Below are 24491 nucleotides of genomic sequence, written 5' to 3'. Positions count from 1 at the left end.
ACCGCCTTATTACTTTAATTGTGTTTTCCTCACACTTGGCTGCTTTCCTCACACTATTCAGTTTTAAATTTATGAGATACTAAAGTCTTCTTTTGGATTGATTGTCCTCTTATTGTTTTCTTGGAGGGAAAATGTAGACCATCTCCATTACAAACAAGATGGAAAAGATCCTTGGGCTGAAAAATATTCTAAAATAAACATAAGAAGATTGTGTTAGCTTGTTCAGATGCTAGGATAATTGCATCTATTTATCATTAGACTATAATGCAAGAAGCTTCTACAGTACTCTCTCTCTCTCTCTCTCTAAGAGGAAACATTGAAATTGAAATGCTACTATGAAAAAGATCTTTTCAACATATAGGACCATAGGATGGTCATACATCTAAAGTAGAGACTAGTGAAATCACAAACACTTCGATTGAAAGTTGAAACTCATCTAACCCATACAGCTGCACTTGCACTTTAACATGCAACTCTTGCAATCAGACAGAGTTGGGTACCCAGTGTTGCAATCACACCTCTTTACACAATCGGACCTTGAGTTACCGCCCCACAAGCATCGTGCCATGCAGCGCAGAATAGGAGCACATGGTGGGCAACTGAACTTCAACTCGTTTCTAATGCAGCTTTTGCAATCTCTGCCGTATGTTGGACAAGCCACCACAGGCGAAATCACCAACCATATCATCAACAACACCATTGACACAAAAGCTAGCTGAGAGTGCTGCTGCTTCAACTCCATCTCTTCAAACTATAATATTTCTTTTGCCTTGCTCTTCATAGCTCCTTAATTTATAAATCTCTCTCTCTCTCTCTCACATTTCTCTTTTTATTAAAATAGTCTATAGACCCTCTTTGAGACATACACGTAATAGACATCATGCAATGTTTAATAGCATCACCATACTCTGATCTTACTACCATACAGTGAAAATCCAACTAAGGGTCATTGAATGTGAGAGAAATTTGTCAACTTTGCAATTAAGTTGATTGTTCTAGCCTTCTAGATCTCAGCTACCATTGAATCACCCCACCTCATTAAGTTGTCATTAAATGACTGTCAATGTCTTGGTTTGCACAATCTCTTCGTGTGGATTGAAATCAGGCGCAGTAACTAGGGCTAAGTACTGTGCCTGATGCAATTAACTCACTTTTTCTCACAATTTTTTTTTTTTTAATTTTTATTTTTAACTTTTTAACTTTAATTTCTTTACTTCCTTTTAATATTTAATTTAACGGTTGAGAAAGAAAGTTGAAAAAACAGTTTTTAATTTTAGCTATCGATTACAATTGCATTAAGTGTAATACTTTAGGTATTACACCTGATCTCAATCCTTATCATGTATATCTCTTTCGCTCTCTAATTTCTAAGTATTGTACTTGATCTCAATCCTTATCCTCATCATTTATCTCTCTCTCTCTCTCTCTCTCTACTGATGTATACTTATTCAGCTATAGCCACTGCCTTTCTTTAATGGAAAAAACACATTTTGACTGCAAACAATACATGAAAATCTTTCAAGGGCCAAAATGGAATAACCTTAGCACTCCCTCATAATTACCCTGGTGCCAAAAACTGTAATAACTAAACCATAATCCAATTTTTTAAGCTGCATGCTCTTTCGGTCAAATGGTCAGTATGGGGTGGTGAGTGAGGCAAGGGTTCAAGTTCCTTGGTTGTGAGTAAAATTTACCAAGAAAAACAATTCCATTTAAGGTCTACTAGTTGCCAACTTTGTGATGCACGGAAAATGTTAATATACATTTATAAAAACTTAATAAATTAATATACACTTTAACATTCTCAGCCAAAAAAAAAAAAAAAAAACACTTCTAACATTTCAAAGGGAACTTCGTAACTCGTAAGCCCAACAACGGAAGATTTTTGGGGGTAGAAGAGCTGCCTTGCGTTATTGGTAAGCATAAGCTCCTCAACATAGTTGTGCAAGAGCAGTAGAGGCTATGGAAATTTCAATTGATGTCAATGATACCATTTCAAATAGCAATAACTTCGTCAATTGAACAAACCTATAGAGCAATTGGCACAATTCTTACAGTCTGACAAAGATGTGCAAGCACAAAACTTTAATAAAACAACCAATCACAAAACAAGCAAGCTGATGCTTTGTATTGCTAAAGGATCTTAATGAGAATATATCCCTTTTAAATTACACAAATCTCTGACAATTCCAATGACTTGAGGATAGGGAAGGCAACACAAGGAGTCTGATGCGATGTGGCACCGAAAACTCTCACAACCTTTAAGTATTGAAAATTCTCTTTGTATAACTCATACAAAATGTATTTTAAATCTTTTATTCATTTCAAATCTAAAATTTCAAATTTCTCTATCAATTAAAGAAGTATTCGACTCTCCGAGTCCACAATATTACCTGTGTTACTTGCAAATATCTGAAATTTTATCATTTTACTTCTAAAGAGCGAGCCCTTTAGGCAATATCTCAATATTTGGTATCTTAATTTTTAAAGCCATCAAATGGTGGGAAAAAGACATTAGTTCGGCAAGGCTTGAGTTTGCTCCCCCTTTGTGGTCTTCTACAGGTTCCCAAGTCACACGATCTCCAAACATGTACAACAATTCTAGGTGAGATAAACTCAATAGGAGATCAGGTGAAATTCGTTGAAGTTTACATAGTTACAAATTACTTATCTATGTTACATGCTAATGATAACTACTACTACAATTGCAGCTGCAGTAGCTAGGAATATATATATATATATATATATATATATATATATATATATATATATATATGGGCAAAACTTAAATACAATACATTATGTACAGTACATTAGGTACCCCTCTTAAAATTAAAACACTTGTTCACTAAGTTAACAATGAAACTAGCGTTAAGTCTCCGTCTAGTCAAAGTTTAGATAAAATCCAACTAAATTTTACAATTGAAGTTCAATTTTGCGTCATGTGTCATAAATTATTTATTTTTAAAGAGAGTTTTATTTCTTAATTTTGGAGTTAAATGTGGGACCACATCATAAATATCCATCTAAGTGAGTTATTACATATAAAAACCAAAGGGTTTACATTTTCTACTTAATAATAATATTCTTACAAGACTTTTTAAAGAATTAAAAAAAAAAATGACTACCAGTAATATTTAAATTATATATGTAAGAATTATATTATGTATCTTAATATATATCTTTTAAGTATATCCATGCATATGCATGGGGTTACAAGCTAGTAAGTAATAATGAGTAAAAAACAGAAGATGTTGACTTATCCGAAAAACTATCTAATAATAGAGTGATGTCAGGGACACTATAAATTTTACTATATAACTTTTATAAATTGATATGTTACCAATTATTAAAAAAAAAATTAATTTAGAAATCCACCAATCATTTTCATTGTAATATCAATTTAAAAAGTTATATAGTAAAATATGCAATGTTCAAATAAGCTTTTAACAATATACGAGGGATAAGTTACTGTTCATATAAGCTTTTAAAAAATTTATACAAAGATTTTTTTTTTTTTTTGAATACATGCAAAGGATTTAGATTTCATTGATCTCTCTCTCTCTCTCTCCCCCTCACACATATGCAAAAAAAAAAAAAAAAAAAAAAAAAAAAAATACTATAGGTTTGGTGAATTGTCATTTTAGTCCACTGAGCTTAAAGTTTGTCATTTTATTTTGTTTCACATTTTAGTAGCCTACGGTTATACCATGTGATGCATTCTTAGAATTTTTTTTATACAAATTTCCAACAAAAACAATTTAATACATAATCAAGAATATAAAAAGAATAATTATATTCTTAAACTGGAATAGTAATGAAATATTTTCCAATTTATGCAAACAATATTACAATAGGTTCTTATTTTAAACAAGTATTACAATTACATAAATATATCAGTTCAAATTATATTTACTGTAAAAGTTGCACAATTTTTTAATCATAGATATATACATGAGTTTTACTCTTTTTATTATTATTATTATTATTATTTTTTGTATTTACACATGAGTTTACTTTTATATATATATATATATATATATATATATATATAACTCACCTAGAACCAAAAAAACAAAAAAACAAAAACAAAAACAAAACTTAGATAGGACATATGACATAACATTAGACAACAATTAGAATTCAAATTAAAATCTAATTGAATTTTTTCTTAACTTTTACTTTAATTATATATATAGATTATATTAATCTTAAAATTTTATATTTTCCCCATTTTTAATGAAAGGTAAATAATTGGAACTTATTTCTCAAACATTATAATAGTTATGCGCATCATAAGAGTGACATCAATAGTAAGAACTAACGACGGTGATTATTAAAACAATATCAAATCAAATAAAAAACAAAATCAAATATTGAAAGACTAAGAACATAATAGACAAATGAGCTCACATAAAAAACAATATCCAAAGTAAAGAGTAACTCTAGTAACATAATAGACAAATGAGCTCCCCTTCCCTGTCCCTCTCGCGAGAAGAACAAGAAGAGCTAGCTTGTAGTAACAAAAAAGTAAAAGACGTGAAGCACGTAGGATTTAGGGAAAAACCGGGGTCAGGGTCGGGCCCGTCATCACCAAACCATGGTCAGGGGCCATGGAATGGATCGGCCACATTCAGAGGTAAACTTGTAGGTGAAATTCTTGGTGTGTTCACGTAGGCTTTTTGCTTTGGTGAGCTCATGGAAGATGAGGCAAACTTAGATGAAGAAGTAGATAACCTGCGTGAAGGGCTTGTAGCTATCAAGTTCTCAAGGGATTTTAAGAAGCGTATTTGAACGCTATGGTCAAAAGCTCTTATAGTAAAGGTGTATGGCAAATCGATGGGGCTCAACTTCCTCCATAACAGGCTCCTTTCCTTATGGAAACCGGTTGGGAGGTTGGATTGTGTTGACTTGGAGCATGGGTTCTATCTCACCCGCTTCTCTCTGAAAGATGATTATGAAACCATTCTCAAAAAAGGTCCTTGGTTCATTGGAGAACACTTCCTCTCCATTAGACCTTGGGAGCTAGACTTTTGCTCGGCATCGGCAAACGTCACTTCAATCGCTGTTTGGATATGGCTAAAATAGCTACCAATTGAATACTATAATCCTAAGGCCCTCCTGTATATTGGAAAATCCATCGGTAATGTATTGCGAGTAGATTCACACACTGCTATGGAAACAAGAGGTAGATATGCGAGGATATGTGTACAAGTTGATGTGGATAAGCCGCTAGCTACTACAGTTTTAATTGGGAAATTCAAACAACCTATCTGTTACGAAGGATTATAGAGGTTGTGTTTTTCTTGCGGTAGAATCGGCCACCGTAAAGAAAATTGTCTGTATACAATCCGATCTGAGCCATCACCAAGGGTGCTTGAAATGAAGGAGGATGGGATTTCAGATGGACAACCATGCGATGAGTGTGTTCCTGACAACGTGGGGCCTGAGGTGGAGCTCAACAAGATCATGCACGAGAATGTGCATGAGGAGGTACAGTTAGGTACATACGGACCGTGGATTATTGTATCACGCAGGAAGAATGGTACAAAATTTCAGGGTAGTGGAAGGTCCCACAATGGGATGGATAATGGTCGTTTAAAGCAAGAGCTGAGAAAGAATGTTACTGAAGCAAGGTTCAACAATGCTATAGGGAATTTTAAGTTCAGTGATGGGCCAGCAGGGAGTCTAAGAGGAAACTTACATCTTAAAAGCCCACCACTGAAGCCCATATGGCAAATGTTGGTTTAAACGCAGGTAGTAGTGAAAATTCCTAGGCCTAAGCTTCATTGGTTAAAAGCCTAAAGAATCATGAAGTGGGCAACGATAAGGAGTGAACTGAGGCAGAGGTTTTTTCGAGTAAGCTAGACCATAGAGCTTCGATCAAAGGCAAGAAAGCCATTGCACCAGCTAGGGTTCATAAAGAAACTTTTCAAAGCACAACTGGTAGTTGCCAAGTTCTTTCCTCTCCAGTACAGCACATAAATCATCTTCCTCAGGAAAATCGGCATCAAATTGAGAGTGATGGCAAGTCAAAACAGAGAAGAGAGCTTTATCCATCAGTCACGCCTTAGCCAAAGGTGGGGTTTAAGTTTAGAGGGATTTGTGGCGGAGAAGAGTGTAAGGGTGGGCGCTCGGGTTCTCTCGGATCCAACTTGGTTAGAGGCGATGGACTAGTGGTGGACATGTTTGATGGAGGTGCCGATGGCCTTACAGTGTAGTGAAGCCTTTGGAGAGACTGCCAGAAAGAAGGATGGAAGTGTTTCAACGGATCCTAATGTGGTTTTCAGGGGAGGGGCAGATCATGGAGATGTTGAAGCAGAGTGTATGGATCTTGAGGGAGGAGGTCATGTTGTTACCTCTTGTTGATAAGTGTCCCACCCCCTCAACACATTTACCTCATGGATGTCATTATATGGAATTGTAAGGGGGCTTTGAAGCCCACTTTCCGATGGCATGTTAGAGAATTGAATCAGAACCATAATCCGACTATTTTAATTCTAATGGAAACAAAAGTTGGTGGTGAGAGGGCTAGGGAGATTTCTGATCGTCTTCCTTTTGATGGTGGGATTCACATGGACACTATCGCGTATGCTAGCGGTCTCTGGATGCTCTGGAATTCAGACAGGGTGGAGGTGAACCTATTGTCTAACACCGAGTAGGAGATACACGCTGTAGTTAAGGTATGGAATTCTAATTCTAGTTGGTTAATTTCTACAATCTATGCTAATCCTAGGAGTGCCAAAAGGCGCATCTTATGGAATAATCTAAATAAAGTTGCAGAGCTCCATGAGTTGCCATGGGTCATAACAGGTGATTTTAATGAAACTCTGTCAACTGAGGATAAGTTTAGGGGTAGGGTTGTTGGGGTTAGTAGCTCCTTACTGTTCAAGGAGTGCCTAGATAATTGCAACATGATTGACATTGGGTTTACTGGTTCGAGATTCACTTGGACAAATAAAAGGGAGGTCCATGCTCTTATTCAAGAAAGAATTAAAAGATTTTTCGTTAATCCTAGTTGGTGTTTGCTTTACCCAGATGCTAGAGTTATTCATTTCACAAGGTGCCATTCAGACCATTACCCTGTCATGCTTGACATGCTTCCAAGAACTAATAGAGGGAGAGTAAGACCTTTCAAGTTCCAAACCTGTTGGTTGATGGATCCCACCTTTCCAAACATTGTATCTCAGGCTTGGAGACAGCCTTATAATCTTGGAGAGGCAATTGATTTCTTTTCAAAAAATGCCACCGAGTGGAATAGAAATCATTTTGGTAATATTTTTGTTAAAAAGAAGAATATTATGGCAAGATTGAATGTTATTCAGCGGGTAGTAGCTTCTAAACCTTCAAATTCCTCCTAAACCTTGAGAAAGATTTGGTGAAAGAGCTTGACACGATTCTAAGTCAGGAAGAGGAACTTTGGGCTCTTAAGTCTCGAGTAAACTGGATGATACAAGGGGATAGAAAGTCTACCTTCTACCATATCTCTACTATGGTAAGAAGGAAAAGAAACTAGATTTTGGCTATTAAAAATGCAGTGGGGGAATGGATTTATGAGGATAATGGAGTAAAGGAGCACATTAGGGATGGGTTTAGGGATATTTTCACATCCTCCTTCCTTAGTGTTCCTAGGGTAGCTCCGTCGGCCTCCCGATGGTAGGCCAAACTTTCGGATGAGGAGAGGACTAGTATAAGTGGGATTGCAACGGAGGATGAGATAAGAGCTGCCTTGTGGTCTTTGAAAGCTTTCAAAGCTCCAGGTCCAGATGGGTTGCATGCAGGTTTCTTCCATAGATTTTGGTTGATAGTGGGAAGTTCAGTAAGTGATGAAGTGAAAAGGGTCTTTGCAGAGAGAAGAGTTCCTGAATACTTGAATAGGACTCACATCACTCTTATACCAAAGATTCAAAGCCCAGAGACTTTAGGAAATTATAGACCGATAAGTCTATGCAATACAGTCTATAAGATTGTTACAAAGATCATAGTGGCTAGACTAAGACCTTTCTTAGATAAGCTCATTTCTCCCCTCCAAATTGGTTTTGTTCCGGGAAAAAGGGATATTAACAATGCAATCATAGCCCAAGAAGTTATCCATTCCATCAGCAATAAGAGAGAAAAGGTGGGTTATATCGTGTTAAAAATTGACTTAGAAAATGCTTATGATAAGCTTGAATGGAGTTTCATTAGAGATATTCTTTTCAGAGTTAACCTCCCCTTGGATCTTATTGAGGTTATCATGAGCTGTGTTTCGATGGTCTCTACTTCGATTATGGTAAATGGTGAAGCGCTTGATCTGATTTATCCTTCTAGAGGGATAAGGCAAGGGGACCCTCTATTCTTGTACCTATTCATTCTTTGCATGGATTTCCTTGGTTAACTCATTGAGGAGAAATGCAGTAAAGCCAGTTAAAGTCTCTCAAAGTGGTCCGACTTTCTCTTACTTGCTCTTTGCGGATGACCTTGTTTTCTTTGCCAAAGCGGACCTCAATAATTGCTTAGCAATAAAAGATGTCTTGGATATGTTTTGCAGCTTGTCAAGTCAATCGGTGAGTGAAGCAAAGTCTAATGTATTTTTCTCTCCTAATGTTGATAGGGACACTAGAGAGTTGTTGAGTGATGTCCTTGGTTTTACATCCACTCCAAACATTGGGAAGTATTTGGAAATTCCTATGAGGGTGCTGGGAGCCTCTTCCCATGATTACAACTTCATATTGGATAAGGTGAAGCAGAAACTTGCAGGGTGGAAGGCCAATTTACTATCTTTGGCTGGGCGGAATGTTCTCATTCAAGCTTCCACAGCGGCCATACCATCATATGTCATGTAGTGTACTCTATTACTGGAGAAAATTCTGGATGGTATAGACAGAGTTAACCATAATTTTCTGTGGGGCACTTCAGAATTAGCAAGAAAGATTCATTAGGTCGAATGGCAGAAGGTTACAAAGACAAAGGAAGAAGGGGGTCTAGGCCTACAAACAGCACGGGGAGAAATATAGCCATGCAAGCCAAACTCAATTGGAGACTTTATACTGAGAATGATGCTCCTTGGTCTCAAGCTTTAAGATCAAAATACTGCAATAACAGAAGGGTGAATTTGGTAAATGCAGATAAGTTGCCTTGCTCAGGGGTTTGGGCTGTAATTAAAAAAGGAAGAGAAGTTTTTACAAAAGGGAGTTTCTGGATGGTAGGGAGGAATAGTAACTTAAGCTTTTGGTATGGTAAATGGTTAAAGGAAGGCCCTCTTAGGCAACTCATTTAGGGGCCCTTGCCTCGAGATGTAGCCAATTGGGGAATTAAAGATATTTTGGGGGATTCGGGTTTGGACTGGAGTCATATGCCTTTTGTTTTTCCTACATACATTAAGGAGAAGCTCTAAGCTACACCATTCTCCCTTACTAGTAGAGGCGGTGATAAACTTGCTTAGGCTGAGAACCCGAAGGGTTGTTTTGAGCTTAAGAGTGCTTACAAAGTTGCAATGGGGGCTGATACAATCTCTCTTTTTACAGCAAGATGGCTATGGAAAGCCCCAACTTTGCCACGCCTTAAAACCTTCATATAGCAATGCGCTCACAATAGCATTGGGGTGAAGGAATGCCTTGCTAGGAGAAGTGTGACGGAAGATGTGGTGTGTCCCATTTGTAGAAGGGAAGATGAATCTATTTTACATGCTTTTAGGGACTGCCCTTGGGCTCAATCGGTGTGGAGGCAGCTTGGTGTGCAGTCGAGTAATATCAGCTTTTGGATGTCTAACCTTCATGATTGGTTAGATATGAATGGTAGGATGAACACTGATCACCTTGTAGGGAAACCTCCTTGGAAAGTTATATTTCCTTTTGCCATTTGGAACATATGGAAGAATAGGAATGGTGTTGTCTTCAATAGGAAAAATCAGAATCCAAACTTGGCGTCCGCTGTTTTAAAGCAAGCAATGGAATTTGTCTTTCGTGTTGAAACCCCAAGGGGGTTGACTTGCCTTGTTATCAAACGGGTGCGTTAGAAGAAACCACCTCATGGGTGGGTAGAACTTAACACGGACGGGGCTGCTGAAGGAAATTTGGGGCTAGTTGGTTGTGGGGGTTTGCTTAAGGATGATCACGATAATTGGATTGCTGGTTTTGCGAGGAGAATTGGGACAAGTACCAGTTTTGTGGTGGAGCTATGGGGCCTTAGAAATGGTCTTTCTTTGTGCAATAATCTCAACATACCTTCACTCATTGTTGAGCTTGATGCCAAAGCAATTGTTGATATTTTGTAGAACTCAAACTATGAGAATTCCATACTCTCTCCTATCTTGGATGATTGCAGGCAGCTGATGGGGCGGTTCCATCAAGTTCAAGTGAAGCATTGCTACCGACAAGCTAATCACTATGCGGATAGGCTAGCTAGATTAGGGACTGTACAGACTTTAAATTTTGTTTGTTTTGATAGTCCTTCTGAGGATATTAGGAATGTTTTGGATAAGGATTGAAATGGCAGATTCTTTAATAGGATTCTTAATGACCTTGCTAGTTCTCCTTAGTTTTTAATGAATCGTTTTTTTACCAAAAAAAAAGAAAAAGAAAAAGAACATCTCCAACACACTTTTCAAATTTTTGTACTGTTTGGAGAGTGAACGGTTGCATTTATCTTTTAACTACTTACTTTTTTCAATACGCTTTCCAACAGACTTTCTATATTTTCTCTATCTCATTTAAGTATTATTTTTTTTATTCATTCTTTATTCTTTCTTAATCTTTCTTTATTCTTTTTTTAATCTTTCTTTTATTTATTCCCAACTATATTTTCTAACTATCAACAGGTAAAAATTTTAAAATTGTGGTTGGTCTTTTTTTTTTCAATAGATCTCTTGAAGCACTTGAGATAACAAATAATATAGTCATGAGTTGTCAGTTTTATTTATTCATTATTATTCACTACTTTATCAAGCTTTTTTTTTTTAATTTAATTTTTCTAAAATGAAAAAAAAAAGTGTTTTATCTACAACATTTTCATAATAAATCATATGTGGTAAGTTGTTATTGGTTCTAATTTGAATCACAACTTAAATTACTTTTTGGCCTATTCATAACAACTAATAACAATCTACTATTTAGAATTTATTGTGAAAATATTATAGACATAACATCCCTAAAAAATATATATATCTGATCATAAAATTTTTATAATTATCATTCACCCAACTTTCCACCACACATGTACAGACCACTTTTTACAACCCATTGTTTCCACCACACACACTCTACTATAACTACAAACCAATTCTCCACCACATACCAAAAGTTAAAGAATAAAAAATATCTCATCTCAAACTCAAAATCAAAAGACTCAGTGTGCGTTTAGATACAACTTATTTTGCTGAAAACTGAAAACTGAAAACAATAAAAAAATAATTTTTTTTTTTACAATTTATTATTGTTCAACACTGTTCATTGGCCTAAAATCACTGTTCATGACCAATGAACAATGCATAACATGCTAGACTTAAAAAAAAAGGCCCAAAACACGGACGTAGCCGCACTAACCAAACAGATAGTCAAACAAAGAAAGGATTTCAGCAAAAAAAAAAAAAAAAAAAAAAGATAGATAGAGAGAGAGGAAGACCAGGCAACGAAGATGGTGAGGAAGACGATTATGGAGATCAAGTGCCAGAGGAGGCTAAGGAAAAGGATGAGGAGCGTGATGAGCGAGTAGTTCATGCAGTACAGATGGGTCTTTCTCCACAACCAATTTGCTCCGCCTCCACAGCCGCTTGTCCTCCTCCCTACCGCCGACAAAATGCGGTTTTTTGCTTTTATTGTTCAGATTTCATTAGGCTTATGAGAAAGATTGTTTCTGTGTTTCAAATCTTTCGATTGGATTTTGTGTTTTTGTTTTAATTGTGGTATATTTTAGTTTGTAACCGTTGAGATAGAGAAGCAAGAGAGAGTGAAGAACGAAAGAGAAAAGGGATGAGAGAGAAAGAATTATTATTTTATTCAAACAGTGATTATTTTAAGAGTGAAATATGTTTGGAGTTGTTACAGTGTTCAAGAGAGCTACTGTAGCAAATCTTTAAAAAAATTAGAGATGGAAAGATATTTTTGTGTTTGCTCTCCACATAAGGCTTTAGAGAGCCTATTGGATGCTCTAAAAATAATAATTAATCAACATTAGAAAATTTAAATCAAAATTAATCAAACATAAAGGTATAAATCACATATATAGTTGACTTGTCTAAACATTTTCTTTTCTCTCCAAAAATTTATTATTTAGATCCCAAAAATTTTAATTTTTAATTCTTCAGGTACAAGTACAACATCGAAAAATCGAGAACTTAGAACACTAACAACATCCTTGAAAAATCGCATATACGTGGTTGCAGCCTCTCTATAGATTTTGACATCAACTTCACACCGAATGAGCGATGGCATGAACAGCCACAAACCCGTGATTGCCACAAAAGTCAATGTCAGCGGCCCCGACACTACCTTAGTCAAACACCACGAACCATTTAGAGCTTTTTTAATGGCGATTTCAATGGCCAGACAAAACCCATGAATGAGAAAGAAGCATGTGAGTTCCCACGTTGGCTTGAGTCGACCAATGTAATAGAATATTATCTCATGCATCAATCCAGAGACAAAAAACACAGCAATGACTGCTGGAAGTGGAGCCCACTTCCTCCCAATCCAACGGCTGGAAATGGACCTGACAGGATTGTATACAGTAGGGTGTAAGATTCTACTAACCATGAGGTTCCACCTCCTTCCCCAGAAGTCTTGTAGTGAGGTAGCGAGGTAAGGCTCATCAAATTGTGGCTCGAGCTCAAGACCAAGCAGGGCTCGAGTCAGGACTGCAAAATTGCCTAGGAGGATTTCTAAGGCAATATACAAGTGGATGCTATATAGTAACAATAGTATTTTTGGGTGAAGATGATCTTTGTTGTCATGGACAGGTCCATATGTGGCCAATAATAGAACCTTTGTACCATAATTTAGTGGTGACTTATGGAGATTTTGGGGTCTTTGGAGAGATGGGTGTTCATTATTTTTGGTAGACAAAGGCTTTTGAGGATTTTGGGGTGATGGGTGGTTTTGAATCTTGATAGGGAGGCAAGCAATTGAGATGAAACGTGGAAAGGAGATGGGTGTAGAGGATGATGATAAAGGGCCTTCACCATAGGCAAAGAGGAGGAGTTTGAAGGTGGCAAGCCAAGCAAGGAAGAAAGATGAGGGGCCTCCAAGATGGATGGTGGTGAGATTTAGAGGGAGAATGAAAAAGAGACATATGACTGGTAGGATTGAAAGGAGTCTAGATGTACCTTTGGGGATAGCTTTACCTATGGTGTGGCAATAGCATAGTGATACCAGAGCTGAGACCCATACCATAATGAAGTTGTTGATTTCACCTTCCATGATCATTGTTTTAGGATTGTTGGAAAGTGTAACTTTGGATGCTATGGGCTATACCACTTCGTGTTGTAAAGATCCCCCCTTTGACGAGATAGATCTACAATTCTATATTCTGTGTGCTAATTTTGAATTGCCTTCAGCCTGCTATGACTACCACCAATAGATCCCACTTTGACAAAGTATATCTAGGAGTATATTTTATGTGCTGATTTGAACTACCATGGGCACTACGGGAGTTGACTACCAAATTAATTTGACCGACAGATGTAGAAATGTCCATGGGTTAGTGAGAATTCATTTAAAAAAAAGTCGGCGAGAAACAGTTGACGGCATTGGCGGCTCCACATGTATGTAGTTGAGGGTGGTCATAGTACCACCGTTACCTGGCAAAATAATTAATTGTTATAAATAAATTTTAAAAATATATAATTTTATTATTCTTAAAAAATATTTGTGACCATCTTAAAATTTTTTAGGCCTAACATAATTAATTTTTAGATAAATTTTGGCAACAAACTTGATTGTAGACTAAAACTACAACTCTACTCAATATTTTTATTGGATGTGAATTGTGAAAAATTCACCATTAGATTATATATTTTTCTTATAACCTTCATATTTGCAAAATTTCAAGAAGATCAAAGATCAATAGTTATGTCATCAATCAAATCTTTAAATTTTGAGTTTTCGTAGTCTAAAATTACATAAAAATTTAAGTTTATAGATCAAATAATAAATAACATCTGATTGACATAAAATTTGACATGTGTTTTAAGAACATAAAGAGCATGCAATTCAACAGTTAAATTTTCAAAATATATAGCTACGTTAATTTTTTAAGTGAGAGTTGTAGTTTTAGGCTACAACTAAGTTTGTAGCCAAACTTTATCTTTAAATTTTGGCCTATTTAACAATATACTAGGTCCTTACAAACAAAAATAAAAATCCCAATAAATTTTTTATCTAACTAAATTTTGAAAGAAATGTAACTGCAACATTAATAATGAGACTATTATACAAAGATTTCAAAATAAGAAAATTCCTATAAGAAATTTGTCAAACTGTGTGTTTGTGTGTGTGTGTGTTTTGGTCAATATAAGAAGTTCCATTTTTATTAAATTTTGGTCAATAATGACCACCTTGAAAAATATTCCTAGAGCCGCTACTGCTTGACGGTTGAATATTTCAGCCAAAAACTTCATATTGGACCGAAACAACAAGCAACAAACATTATTGGGTTTTAGATCTAATCATTTCTCTCCTCTCTCAATAACTTACTAATTTTGCTCTTGCTTAGGTCACTACCATCGTCAACACAGTGCCTGTAGCAACCCATTTGGCCGATCTTCTCCTCAACTTCTGCTGTTGCTTGCTGCTCCTTCTTTGTTTACTTAGAGCCTTAAACCATGCATTTCTTCTTCTGTTTTTTACGTTTCTTTTTAGAGTTGTGTTAATGGGCACCTTACCATGTCCGTTAATTGCCGCCTATGTACCTTTTTTTTTTTTTTCAGCTTTATTGCTTCATGTCATATTTTTGTAGTCTTTAGGTTGTGAGACCAGTTTTATAGAGAAAAAAAAATATATTAAAATAAGTTATGGGGTCAGTTTTATGACTTTTTTTTTTTTTTTGTGTTCTATTTTTTTATCAAATAGGATCCACATTAGTGCAACATTAACAAGCACATAGTGCTTGTTAACATTTGCCTTCTTTTTTTATTTTTATCTCACTTTTTGTTGTTGTGTGTGCCTAACAGGTAGTAACAACCCACATGAACATCTTTCAAAATTCAAACTCTACCCTTTTTTTTTTCTAGAATTTTTAAATAGGGTCTTACTAATGTATGCACATTAATAAACTATTTTTAAAAAAAATTTATATAAAAACCAAAAAATTATCAACTTTTTTGATAACTTTTTTAGTTCATCATAAAATATTTCTAAAAATAAATGACTAAATACAACTATTTAAGATTTTTTCGTTTTGTGTGCACTATCTACACATGTGAACACTACAATGACTATTTTTTTTGCCGAGAACACTACAATGAGTCATTGTAGTGTTCTCGGGGGAATTTTTAGGAGTATTTTGGTTAATTTTTAGGTTTTGGGGGAATTTTGGACAATTTTTAAGTTTTCAAGGGTATTTTGGTCATTTTTTAGGTCTTAGGAGTATTTTGGTCATTTTTTTTTCGGGGTATTTTGGACATTTTTTAGGTTTCAGGAGTATTTCGGTTATTTTTAAGGTTTCAGGGGGTATTTTGGTAATTTTCAGTGATTTTTGAGCATATTTGGTCTTTTTTTAGATTTAGGGGTATTTTGATAATTTTAGAGGATTTTAAGAGTACTTTAGTCATTTTCAAGTTTTAGTGGCATTTTCATAATTTTGATTATTGAGTAATTGAGTGAGTTGGGTTTACTACTTAGGAGTAATTAGTTAAATGGGTAATAAATGGATAAATGGGTTTTATGTACCCAACCCAATTATGCCTACCCCAAATCCACCCAAACCCACCCATTTGACACCCTTAAGTCAATGACTAAGACTATTTATTATTTAATACTACATCAATATCAATTCTATTATAAATGTTATTTATTATATTTTTTTGCCGAGAATATTATATATTATAAGTATAATAATGAATTAACATTTTAGATAGAGTTTAAATTATTAAATAAGATATGAGTTGATAATTTTAAATATTGTAAACAAGTTATATAGGCTTTTTTTTTTTTTTTGGCTGAGACAAGTTATATAGGCTTTGACTTATGGATATACAACTAATATATATATATATATATTTAATACTTAGCGGCAAACTCGAAATGATATATTGGTATTAATCAGTACCAAAATATTTTGTCCTCCTGATTAAACCGAAACAACCTTTGATACGTGTTGATGGCCATTTCGGAAGCCCAAGTGGAAGGGAGAAGCCCAGCAACACGGACAAAAAAGAGTTGGTAAACAGATAGAAAACCCATTAAGCCCAACCGGCAGGAATAATGGATCATAGACCCATGAGATAAACAAATGGGCCTTGAGGAGGTAAATGGGCTTAAAGGAGCCCGAAAAGAGAGAAAAAGAAAACCATGGGCAGTATATGATGTGGAAAAGTGAGAATGGGTCACAACAGGCCCAAAGTGATGAAAGCAAATAAAGTAAAGGGTTGATGGCAAGCCTATGAACCCCAAGGATGAGGGATAATGTAATTGGGCCGGGAAAGCCCAAAGAATTCAGTAAAAGCCCATGGTAATGCAAAGTTAAGAGTAGGGTCGAGGAAGCCCAAGGGAAGCAAATGGGGCTGGGACGCCCAAGGGAAAACAAATGGGACATAGGAGCCCGCTAGTGATATAATAAAAGAACCAATGGCCGTACTGAGCCATTGGGAGAAGGATAAACGGTAGGCCCAAAGAGGCCCAGCAAGATTGAGGCAAAACAACTTCGTAGCAAGAATGATAGAGTGGTATGACAGGAGATGGTAGTAGGAAAAAGGGTGGGCTGAAGAAAAGTAAAGCCCACCGCCAAGCAAGGCCTAGCCCCTAAATAGGGTAAGCCATAAAGGAAAGAGAAAACCAGAAAATAGTAAAAAAACGGACGACAGATAGTGTAGGTGAACCATGGCAAACGCATGAGCAGCAAGCAGATTTTGGACATATATGGAAGAGAGGCACGCGCAAGGCCCGGACCTCACCAGCCTGTACCCAGCCAATACAGGACATGGTGAGGTCATAGGTCAGAGGTAAGAGGGTATAGTTTGGCGGTGAGGAGAAGGGAAAAACCTATTTTGAGGTTTCTACTAGGGCTCTTTTAGGGGAAGTGTCCTGTTGGGATGACATACCACCGAAAGGAGCAAAACTGAGCTGGAACCACTAGGTGTATGCCATGAGGGATAGGGAGAGAGAAGGCACCCACACCATAGCAGGAAAGGGTGCCATGACAGACAAACAAACAAAATAGCTTTCTTTTGTCTGGCGATGGGGATTGACACACAGATGGACCAGTGGTGGTTGGCAAGCACACCCAGACCAGACAAAGATGGTTAAGGGCTAAAATAGTAAAATTCGATCACGGCAGGCACTATAAAAAGGCCCTTGCCGTGTACAGGAAGGAGGGGACAACAAGCACCACGGTATTAGAAATTTGAAAACCAGGAAATAGAAAACAAGGATTAAGAAAAAGAAGTAGAAAGAAAAAAGATAAGAAAGGGGAATATTAGAAAAGAAGGAAAGAAAAAAATAGAGTTAAAACGGCAGGCATGCACCAATAAGTTGATTCCCTCTCTCCCTCTCAAAATCTTGCTCTTTGCCAGAAACAAAGAGTGTTCTTATGTACCAACCATTCAGGTCCGGTTCCCTCAAAGTGATTAATTTCGACGGTAGGATCTCCCTGAGAGATTATTCACTTTGAGAAAAAGCGTTCTTCCCTCTCTGGTTTTGGTCTTGCGGATCAAACTTGATCAGATTTATTTCCTCTCTCAATCAATACCACCCCCTTGTTTCCCTTACTTTTCTTATAAAATAATTTTTGTTAAACTGTGATTATATTTTCTTAAGTAGGGATTATTTGTTTACCTTAATAAAAATGTCAAAGTACTTTATTTTATCTTGTTATTATCATATCTGCCTGCCATAACCCATCTGAAACAGTTTTGCCCGTCGTAAGCGTGCTCCTAGTAGACGAGGCATAGTTTGCTCACAAGCCGGACCAAATTGAGTTGCAGTTGAACCGGTCTCAACTCCCTTACTCAGAATACTTGGACCCAGTACCGCAGGAGGCAGCCCAGCCCACTTTAACCACAAAAGGCCCACTACAATACGGTGTTGACTCCATAGTTTTTGACACACACTCTATGCTAACATGTGTGCAAGTCCTCCCTAACTTAGCCATGGGTTTCAATCCCATTTTTGGGTTTCCACATTTGTCATTCAAAATATGCTAAAATTTCAAATAAAACTACCACTCTCCCACAATCACAAGTTATTTTTCCTTTATCTAAATGCAAGTTACATGGAGTTATATTTCTGCCATAATGATAACCACTCATGAGAAGATTTATCCAAATTAATTCATGGCCATGTCAAAGGTTACTTCTGCACCAGGTTAGGATTTGCTAAATTTGTGATTTATACATGTGGGTTTGTCACTTTGTCTTCAGTATAGTTCGATCAATAAGATCTTCTAGGGATTTTTGGTGGAATTTACTTTATTGGGTAAGCAATTGTGGGAATTACTTTTATTTTTTTTCTCTTTCTTTTGTTTTTTTGAATTGCAATGACCAAGTAATGAGTGAGATTACTTTTCAATGCCATTAGAGTCCAATACCCTTTAAACAAGAAGTGACCTTTTATGGTTGTGGTATTTAGTTTACAGTGTTAACAATTGTGGGGTTTTTCATTTTCCCTTCTTCTTCCTTTTTTAAATTAATTTTGCCATTGGAGTCTAATACACTTTATAGGGGGAGTAAACATGAGATTGTAGGGTTAGGTTCTTATCTACTTTTTTCTATTCTTTTTTTTCCCCTCTTAATTTATATTATATTTTCCATTTTTCAGTTAATTTGTTTTGGATGTACACATTCCTCTTCTACATCGGGGGTTCTAAAGTCAAATGTAAAAGAGGAATCATTACCACCAAATGCAATTGTGTTTATTTATTTATTTTTATGAAAGATTGTGTTTATATTTAAGTGCGTATTAATTTGATTTGGTGCATTTCATTTCTTTCCTTTCCCACAAAAATTGCGCATTTAAAACTACTAATATAGCTAGAAGTGTCATAAGGTTAGCTACAAAAAATGAACATCGAAATAATATTGAAATCATATGCTCATGTGTGACTTTGTTCATTTTTTGTAGTTAACCTTATGACACTTCTAGCTATATTAATAGTTTGCGCAATTTTTGTGGGAAAAGTGTAAATCTCAAATTAGAATGAGTGAAAAATTATAACACTAAACAAAAAAAAAAAAAAAAAAAGCCTCATTGCACGTGCGAAGCACGTGTGATGAGGCTAGTTAAATATTATCCCTTAGTCAAAACATAGGTTGTTCTATGATTTAAGTTTATATTGTTTGTATTAGACTTTGAGTTTGAATAGAATTTAAATGATAAAGTTCTACTTAAATTAAATAGTTATTAAATATTAACCCTTAACTGAGGAAATATATCCTAACAAAAAAGCACGTGCGAAGCACGTGTGATGAGACTAGTTAAATATTATCCCTTAGTCAAAACATAGGTTGTTCTGTGATTTAAGTTTATATTGTTTGTATAAGACTTTGAGTTTGAATAGAATTTAAATGATAAAGTTCTACTTAAATTAAATAGTTATTAAATATTATCCCTTAACTGAGGAAATATATCCTAACAAAAAATATATAAGTAATTTACTAATTAGTGAGAATAGTCATTTGATGCAACTACAGTTTCTAAGTTCAACTTTTATTCATTCTCAATAAAAAAAAGTTCAACTTTTATAATTTCTATATATTAAGAGGATTCAAAAAGTTAGTTACCATTCTCTAAATTAAAAAAAAAAAAAAAGTTAGTTACCATCTACCTACAATATCTAAAATACCCCTAAAATTTATTAAGCACTACTCTAAACAAAAAATAAAGAAGTGTATAAAAGTAATTTGAGCTACATATATCTAAGAGATATTTGATTTAAACTTAAATGTAAATACCCATTTGAATTCCACTTTCCATGTTTTACTCCTAAAAAAGTGCTTTTTATATGCCAACAATGTTTTCCATTTTTTCAATTACCAAATTCTTGTTTTTTTTTTTTTTCCTTTTACAACCGATTAGATTTAAATTTCACTTCCCATGTCTTACTCTTAAAAAACTACTTTCAATTTGCCAACCACATTTCTCACTTTTTCAATTACTAAATTCATTTTATTTTCTGTGAGGATAAATGAGCTGAGTAGGAATATTGGGCCATGGGACTTGTTCGAGGAACTAGGATAACCCGAGGAGGGTTGAACAATAAGATAAACTTATATAACAAAGGGATGAGGACAAGGACAAATAATGATGAACAAAGGTTGTCTCTCGAGGATCCAAACTTCCTGGGGAAACGTTGTGAGGGGATCGGAGTCCGGTTGCCTAGAAGATACCGCGCAAAAGGGGAACCATACTTCTAAGGATAAGCTTCAGATAAAAGAGTCAACAATGAACCAAGAAATATTTGAGAAGAAAACTGCTACCACCACATTAAATGTTCTACACCTAATCATCTGACAGTATTTATATGGAAATGATGTCTGAATAGTGGCGTTGAGCCTTACAGCTATATACAAAGGTTCCAGGAGGGCTTTGATGGGACAAGCATCTAGAAGATCACTTACACAATCAATAGATGGAAGGCTGGGATTGAAAAGAAGTAAAACTATATAAAGTAAAGACCCCCGTGAGAACTGTGATATAAAAAAAGGGAGAAAGAAAGAAAAACGAGAGAGAGAGAGAGAGAGAGAATATCTTGTACTTTAAAAAGCTTGAGTGAATATAAGAATAATGGATCCTCGGACTTGACTGAGGAGCATTATTCCCTTTTTAAACTGTGTTTTTTTTTTTTTAATCTTTTCGGAGTGAGTCCAATCCCTAGTGGCCCATATATGATTTGCTAAGTCTTACCTGTAAAATCCGCTCTTTAACAAATATATTGTTTTGGGCTTATTGGGCTATCATCCATCACAAAGTGGGCTGAAGGTCCAGAGCCAGTCCTTACATTTTCCTTTTACAACAAATTATAAATCAAATTCAAACTTTTTTAAGGTGAAAATGGTTCAAATTTGTTCTTGAAGGTTTTTAATACTTGGGTTGCTTTTTATCCATAAAATGTTTTTTTTTTTTAAATATTTGTTTGGTTTTGACAAGCATAGATAAGAATGGGTTTTTTAAAATTGAAAATCATATATCAGTTTAAACAATTGCTTTAAATTTAATAAAAGTTTCTGCTATTGTAGAAAAAAAAAATTCAAACGAAAAGCTAGCACTAGGATTCAATAGAATGGTACATTTACAAATAGTCTATTGGACTTAAATGAAAATTTCCCTTCACATATGTTTTTGTCTTTTTTATTTTCCCCTTTTTTTGTCATTCAAACCTTCAGTAAGTAGATTTGTTTCCAATTTTTATAACTTCTTTACTCTTTTTTATTGCATTATAATACTGCTTTTTTTTTTTTTTTTGGAATTTTGGATTTATGCAGTTTTTAGGTGACTGAGAATCATGGAAAATGAATGGAAATTTGAAATATTTATTTTTAGTTAATTGTTGATGATTCTTTTTTCCAGCAACCAAAACAGTACAATTATTAACTCACTTTTTAATTTATTTGCAGGTTGATTTGGTAGATTAAGAAGAGTGGTTCGGGATTTGCTCTACCAAATTATCAAAGACAGTTAGACACACATCTTCCTCTTCTTTCTTCTTCATTTTGGTTGATCGGGTGGTTGAAAAATGGATATAGGTGCTTGGACAATAATGCACTCACTAGCGGCTCTACATAGAGTCTAGGGTGGTCACAGCACCACCTTGGCTTAGAAAAAATAATAATTATTATGTATAAATTTTAAAAATTTATGATTTCTTTTATCCTTAAAAAAAAATTGTGACAATCCTAAATTTTTTTTAGGCCCAACATAACTAAACTTTGGAAAAAATTTGGCAACAAACTTGGTTGTAAGCTAAGGCAACAACTCTATTCAATATTTTTTTTATTGGTTGTGAATTTTAAAAAATCCACCATTTAATTTCATTTTCTTTTTATATCCTTCATACTTGCAAAATTTCAAGAAGATCAAAAATCAATAGTTATGTCATCAATTAAATGTTTAAATTTTGAATTTTTGTAGTCTAAAATTATACATAAAAAATAAGCTTATGGATCAAATAGTAAATAACACCCGATTGACATGAAACTTGACATGTGTTTTAAGAACATAGAGAACATGTAATTCAGCGGTTAGATATGAAAAATATGTAGCAATGTTAATTTGTTTAGTGAGAGTTGTAGTTTTGTGCTACAAGCCTACAACTTAGTTTGTAGTCAAACTTTGTCCTTAAACTTTAGTCCCCTTAACAATATATTAGGTCCTTACATAAAAAAAAAAAAGTCAAAGAAAAATTTTATTTAACTATAATTTTAAAAGAGATGTAGCTTGCAATATTGATAATGAGACTATCATGTAACGATTTCAAAATAAGAAAATTTGTAGAAGGAAATTGTAAGATTTTATGTGTTTGCATGTGTGTGTGTGTGTGTGTGTGTGTTTTGTCAATAGATGAAGTTATCTTTTTATTAGATTTTTTATAATTTAAATTTCTTAATGACCACCCTTAAAAAATTTCTAAAGCCACCACTGAATGCACTTATGCACATAGCAAGTCCTTCATGTCTGTAAAGAACTTATATAGGTTTTTTTTTTTTTTTGGGTGTGTGAAACAACTTATACAATCGAATATCAAGGATTCATATAATTTTTTGTATGTTTTATTTTGTGATTCAATAGTCTTTACATCAAAATAAATATCCCTACCCTCAATCAATACTGATTATAATTTTATGTGATCTATGTATACAGATGGTGCTAACATATATTTTTGTTATGTATTATTGTAAAAAAAAAATGTGGTTGTAAGCTACCAAACGACATCATGAAAGTTGCATTGAATAATGAATAGTGGATTACAATTAAGTGATTGATTTTTGCATTAAAACATTCCCATCCCTGTATGGATAAACACATGCATTTTGCATCCCAAAACACTACATTATTTATTTTACATTCCTACTTAACAATATATCTACATCATATTTTAATTTTACATCTTATTGCATTAAAATAATACTAGCATTATCACATGCACTTTGCATGTGCGATAAGGCACTTCTTTTTCTTTTTTTCTTTTTTTTTTTGGGTTTAGTGTCATAATTTTTCTTTCATATCAATTTGGTGTTTACACATTTTTTCATTAATATCACGCACTTGCGAATTACTAATACAATCAGAAGTGTCATGAGGCATGCTCCAAAAAAGTGAACACTGAAATGACATCAAAATTATATGTATCAGTAGTTCGTAAATGCGTGATATTAATGGACAATGCGTAAACCCCAAATTAATATAAAAGAAAAATTAAGATACTTAAAAAAAAAAAAAAAGTTTTATCGCATGCGCGTGTAATGAGGCTAGTATAGAGGGGTGTTCACCAAACCACACAAATCACAAAAACCGCACCAAAGCTGCCTACAAAATGACATAACCGCACTGTACCACAAGTAACTGTGCACTGTGGTGCAGTGCAGTTTGCGGTTTTATAATAAAAAAACCGCACAAATCGCATCGCATTGCACCCTCACTATATATATTTATATATATATATATATTTAAATATTAAATATATTATTAATAGTTTAATAACCCTAGTTTTCAAAAAAAAAAAAAAAAAGAGTTTAATAACCCTAGCAAGTGTTGACTAGGAAAGTCAACCCAAAATAAAGAAAAATTAGGTCGATAGTTTAAAACTAGGCCCAAAACAAAGAGAAAAATTAGTTTTGGGTTGAGCAAGAAAAGCCCAAAATTTGAAAAATATACTGGTTTCAAATTGCATCTTACGCCACACCACACATGTGATCACAAAAATGAGGTGCGGTGCAGTTAAGGTTTTGGCTAAATTCTAAATCGCACCACATTTGTGACCGCAAAAATGAGATGTGATTTGTGATTTTATAATAAGAAAACTGCACAAATCGCACTGCATTGCTCCTGCACTATATATTAATATATTTATTTTTTAATATTAAATATATTATTAATAGTTTAATAACCCAAGTTTTCAAAAAAAAAAAAAAAAAGTTTAATCATCCTAGCAAGTGTTGATTAGGTAAGTCAGCCAAAAATAAAGAAAAACTAGCTCAATAGTTTAAAACTTGGCCCAAATCAAAGGGAAACATCAATTTTGGGTTGGGCAGGAAAAGCCCAAAATTTGAAAAATATACCGACTTCAAATTGCATCTTATATGTCGTACCGCATGTGTGATTTTAAAAATGAGTTGCAGTGTGGTTATGATTTTGACTAAACTCTAA

General features: G+C 34.6%; 2 protein-coding genes across 2 annotated transcripts; both read right to left on the bottom strand.

Annotated features, from left to right (window-relative positions):
• Nucleotides 1-235: 235 nt before the first annotated feature.
• LOC126726961 (uncharacterized) lies at nucleotides 236-879 on the bottom strand. Its single transcript, XM_050432391.1, has one exon. The coding sequence runs from the start codon at nucleotides 740-742 to the stop codon at nucleotides 437-439; it is 306 nt and encodes a 101-aa protein (XP_050288348.1). The 5' UTR covers nucleotides 743-879; the 3' UTR covers nucleotides 236-436.
• Nucleotides 880-12169: 11290 nt separating this feature from the next.
• Nucleotides 12170-13566, bottom strand: LOC126726959 (acyl-CoA--sterol O-acyltransferase 1-like). Its single transcript, XM_050432387.1, has one exon. It carries the CDS (start codon nucleotides 13398-13400, stop codon nucleotides 12249-12251), a length of 1152 nt encoding a protein of 383 aa, XP_050288344.1. The 5' UTR covers nucleotides 13401-13566; the 3' UTR covers nucleotides 12170-12248.
• Between the last annotated feature and the right edge of the window lie 10925 nt (nucleotides 13567-24491).

This window comes from Quercus robur, chromosome 5, assembly GCF_932294415.1.
Source record: "Quercus robur chromosome 5, dhQueRobu3.1, whole genome shotgun sequence".
In the NCBI taxonomy this organism is placed as follows: domain Eukaryota; kingdom Viridiplantae; phylum Streptophyta; class Magnoliopsida; order Fagales; family Fagaceae; genus Quercus; species Quercus robur.
This window is presented reverse-complemented; position numbering and strand designations above follow the sequence as displayed.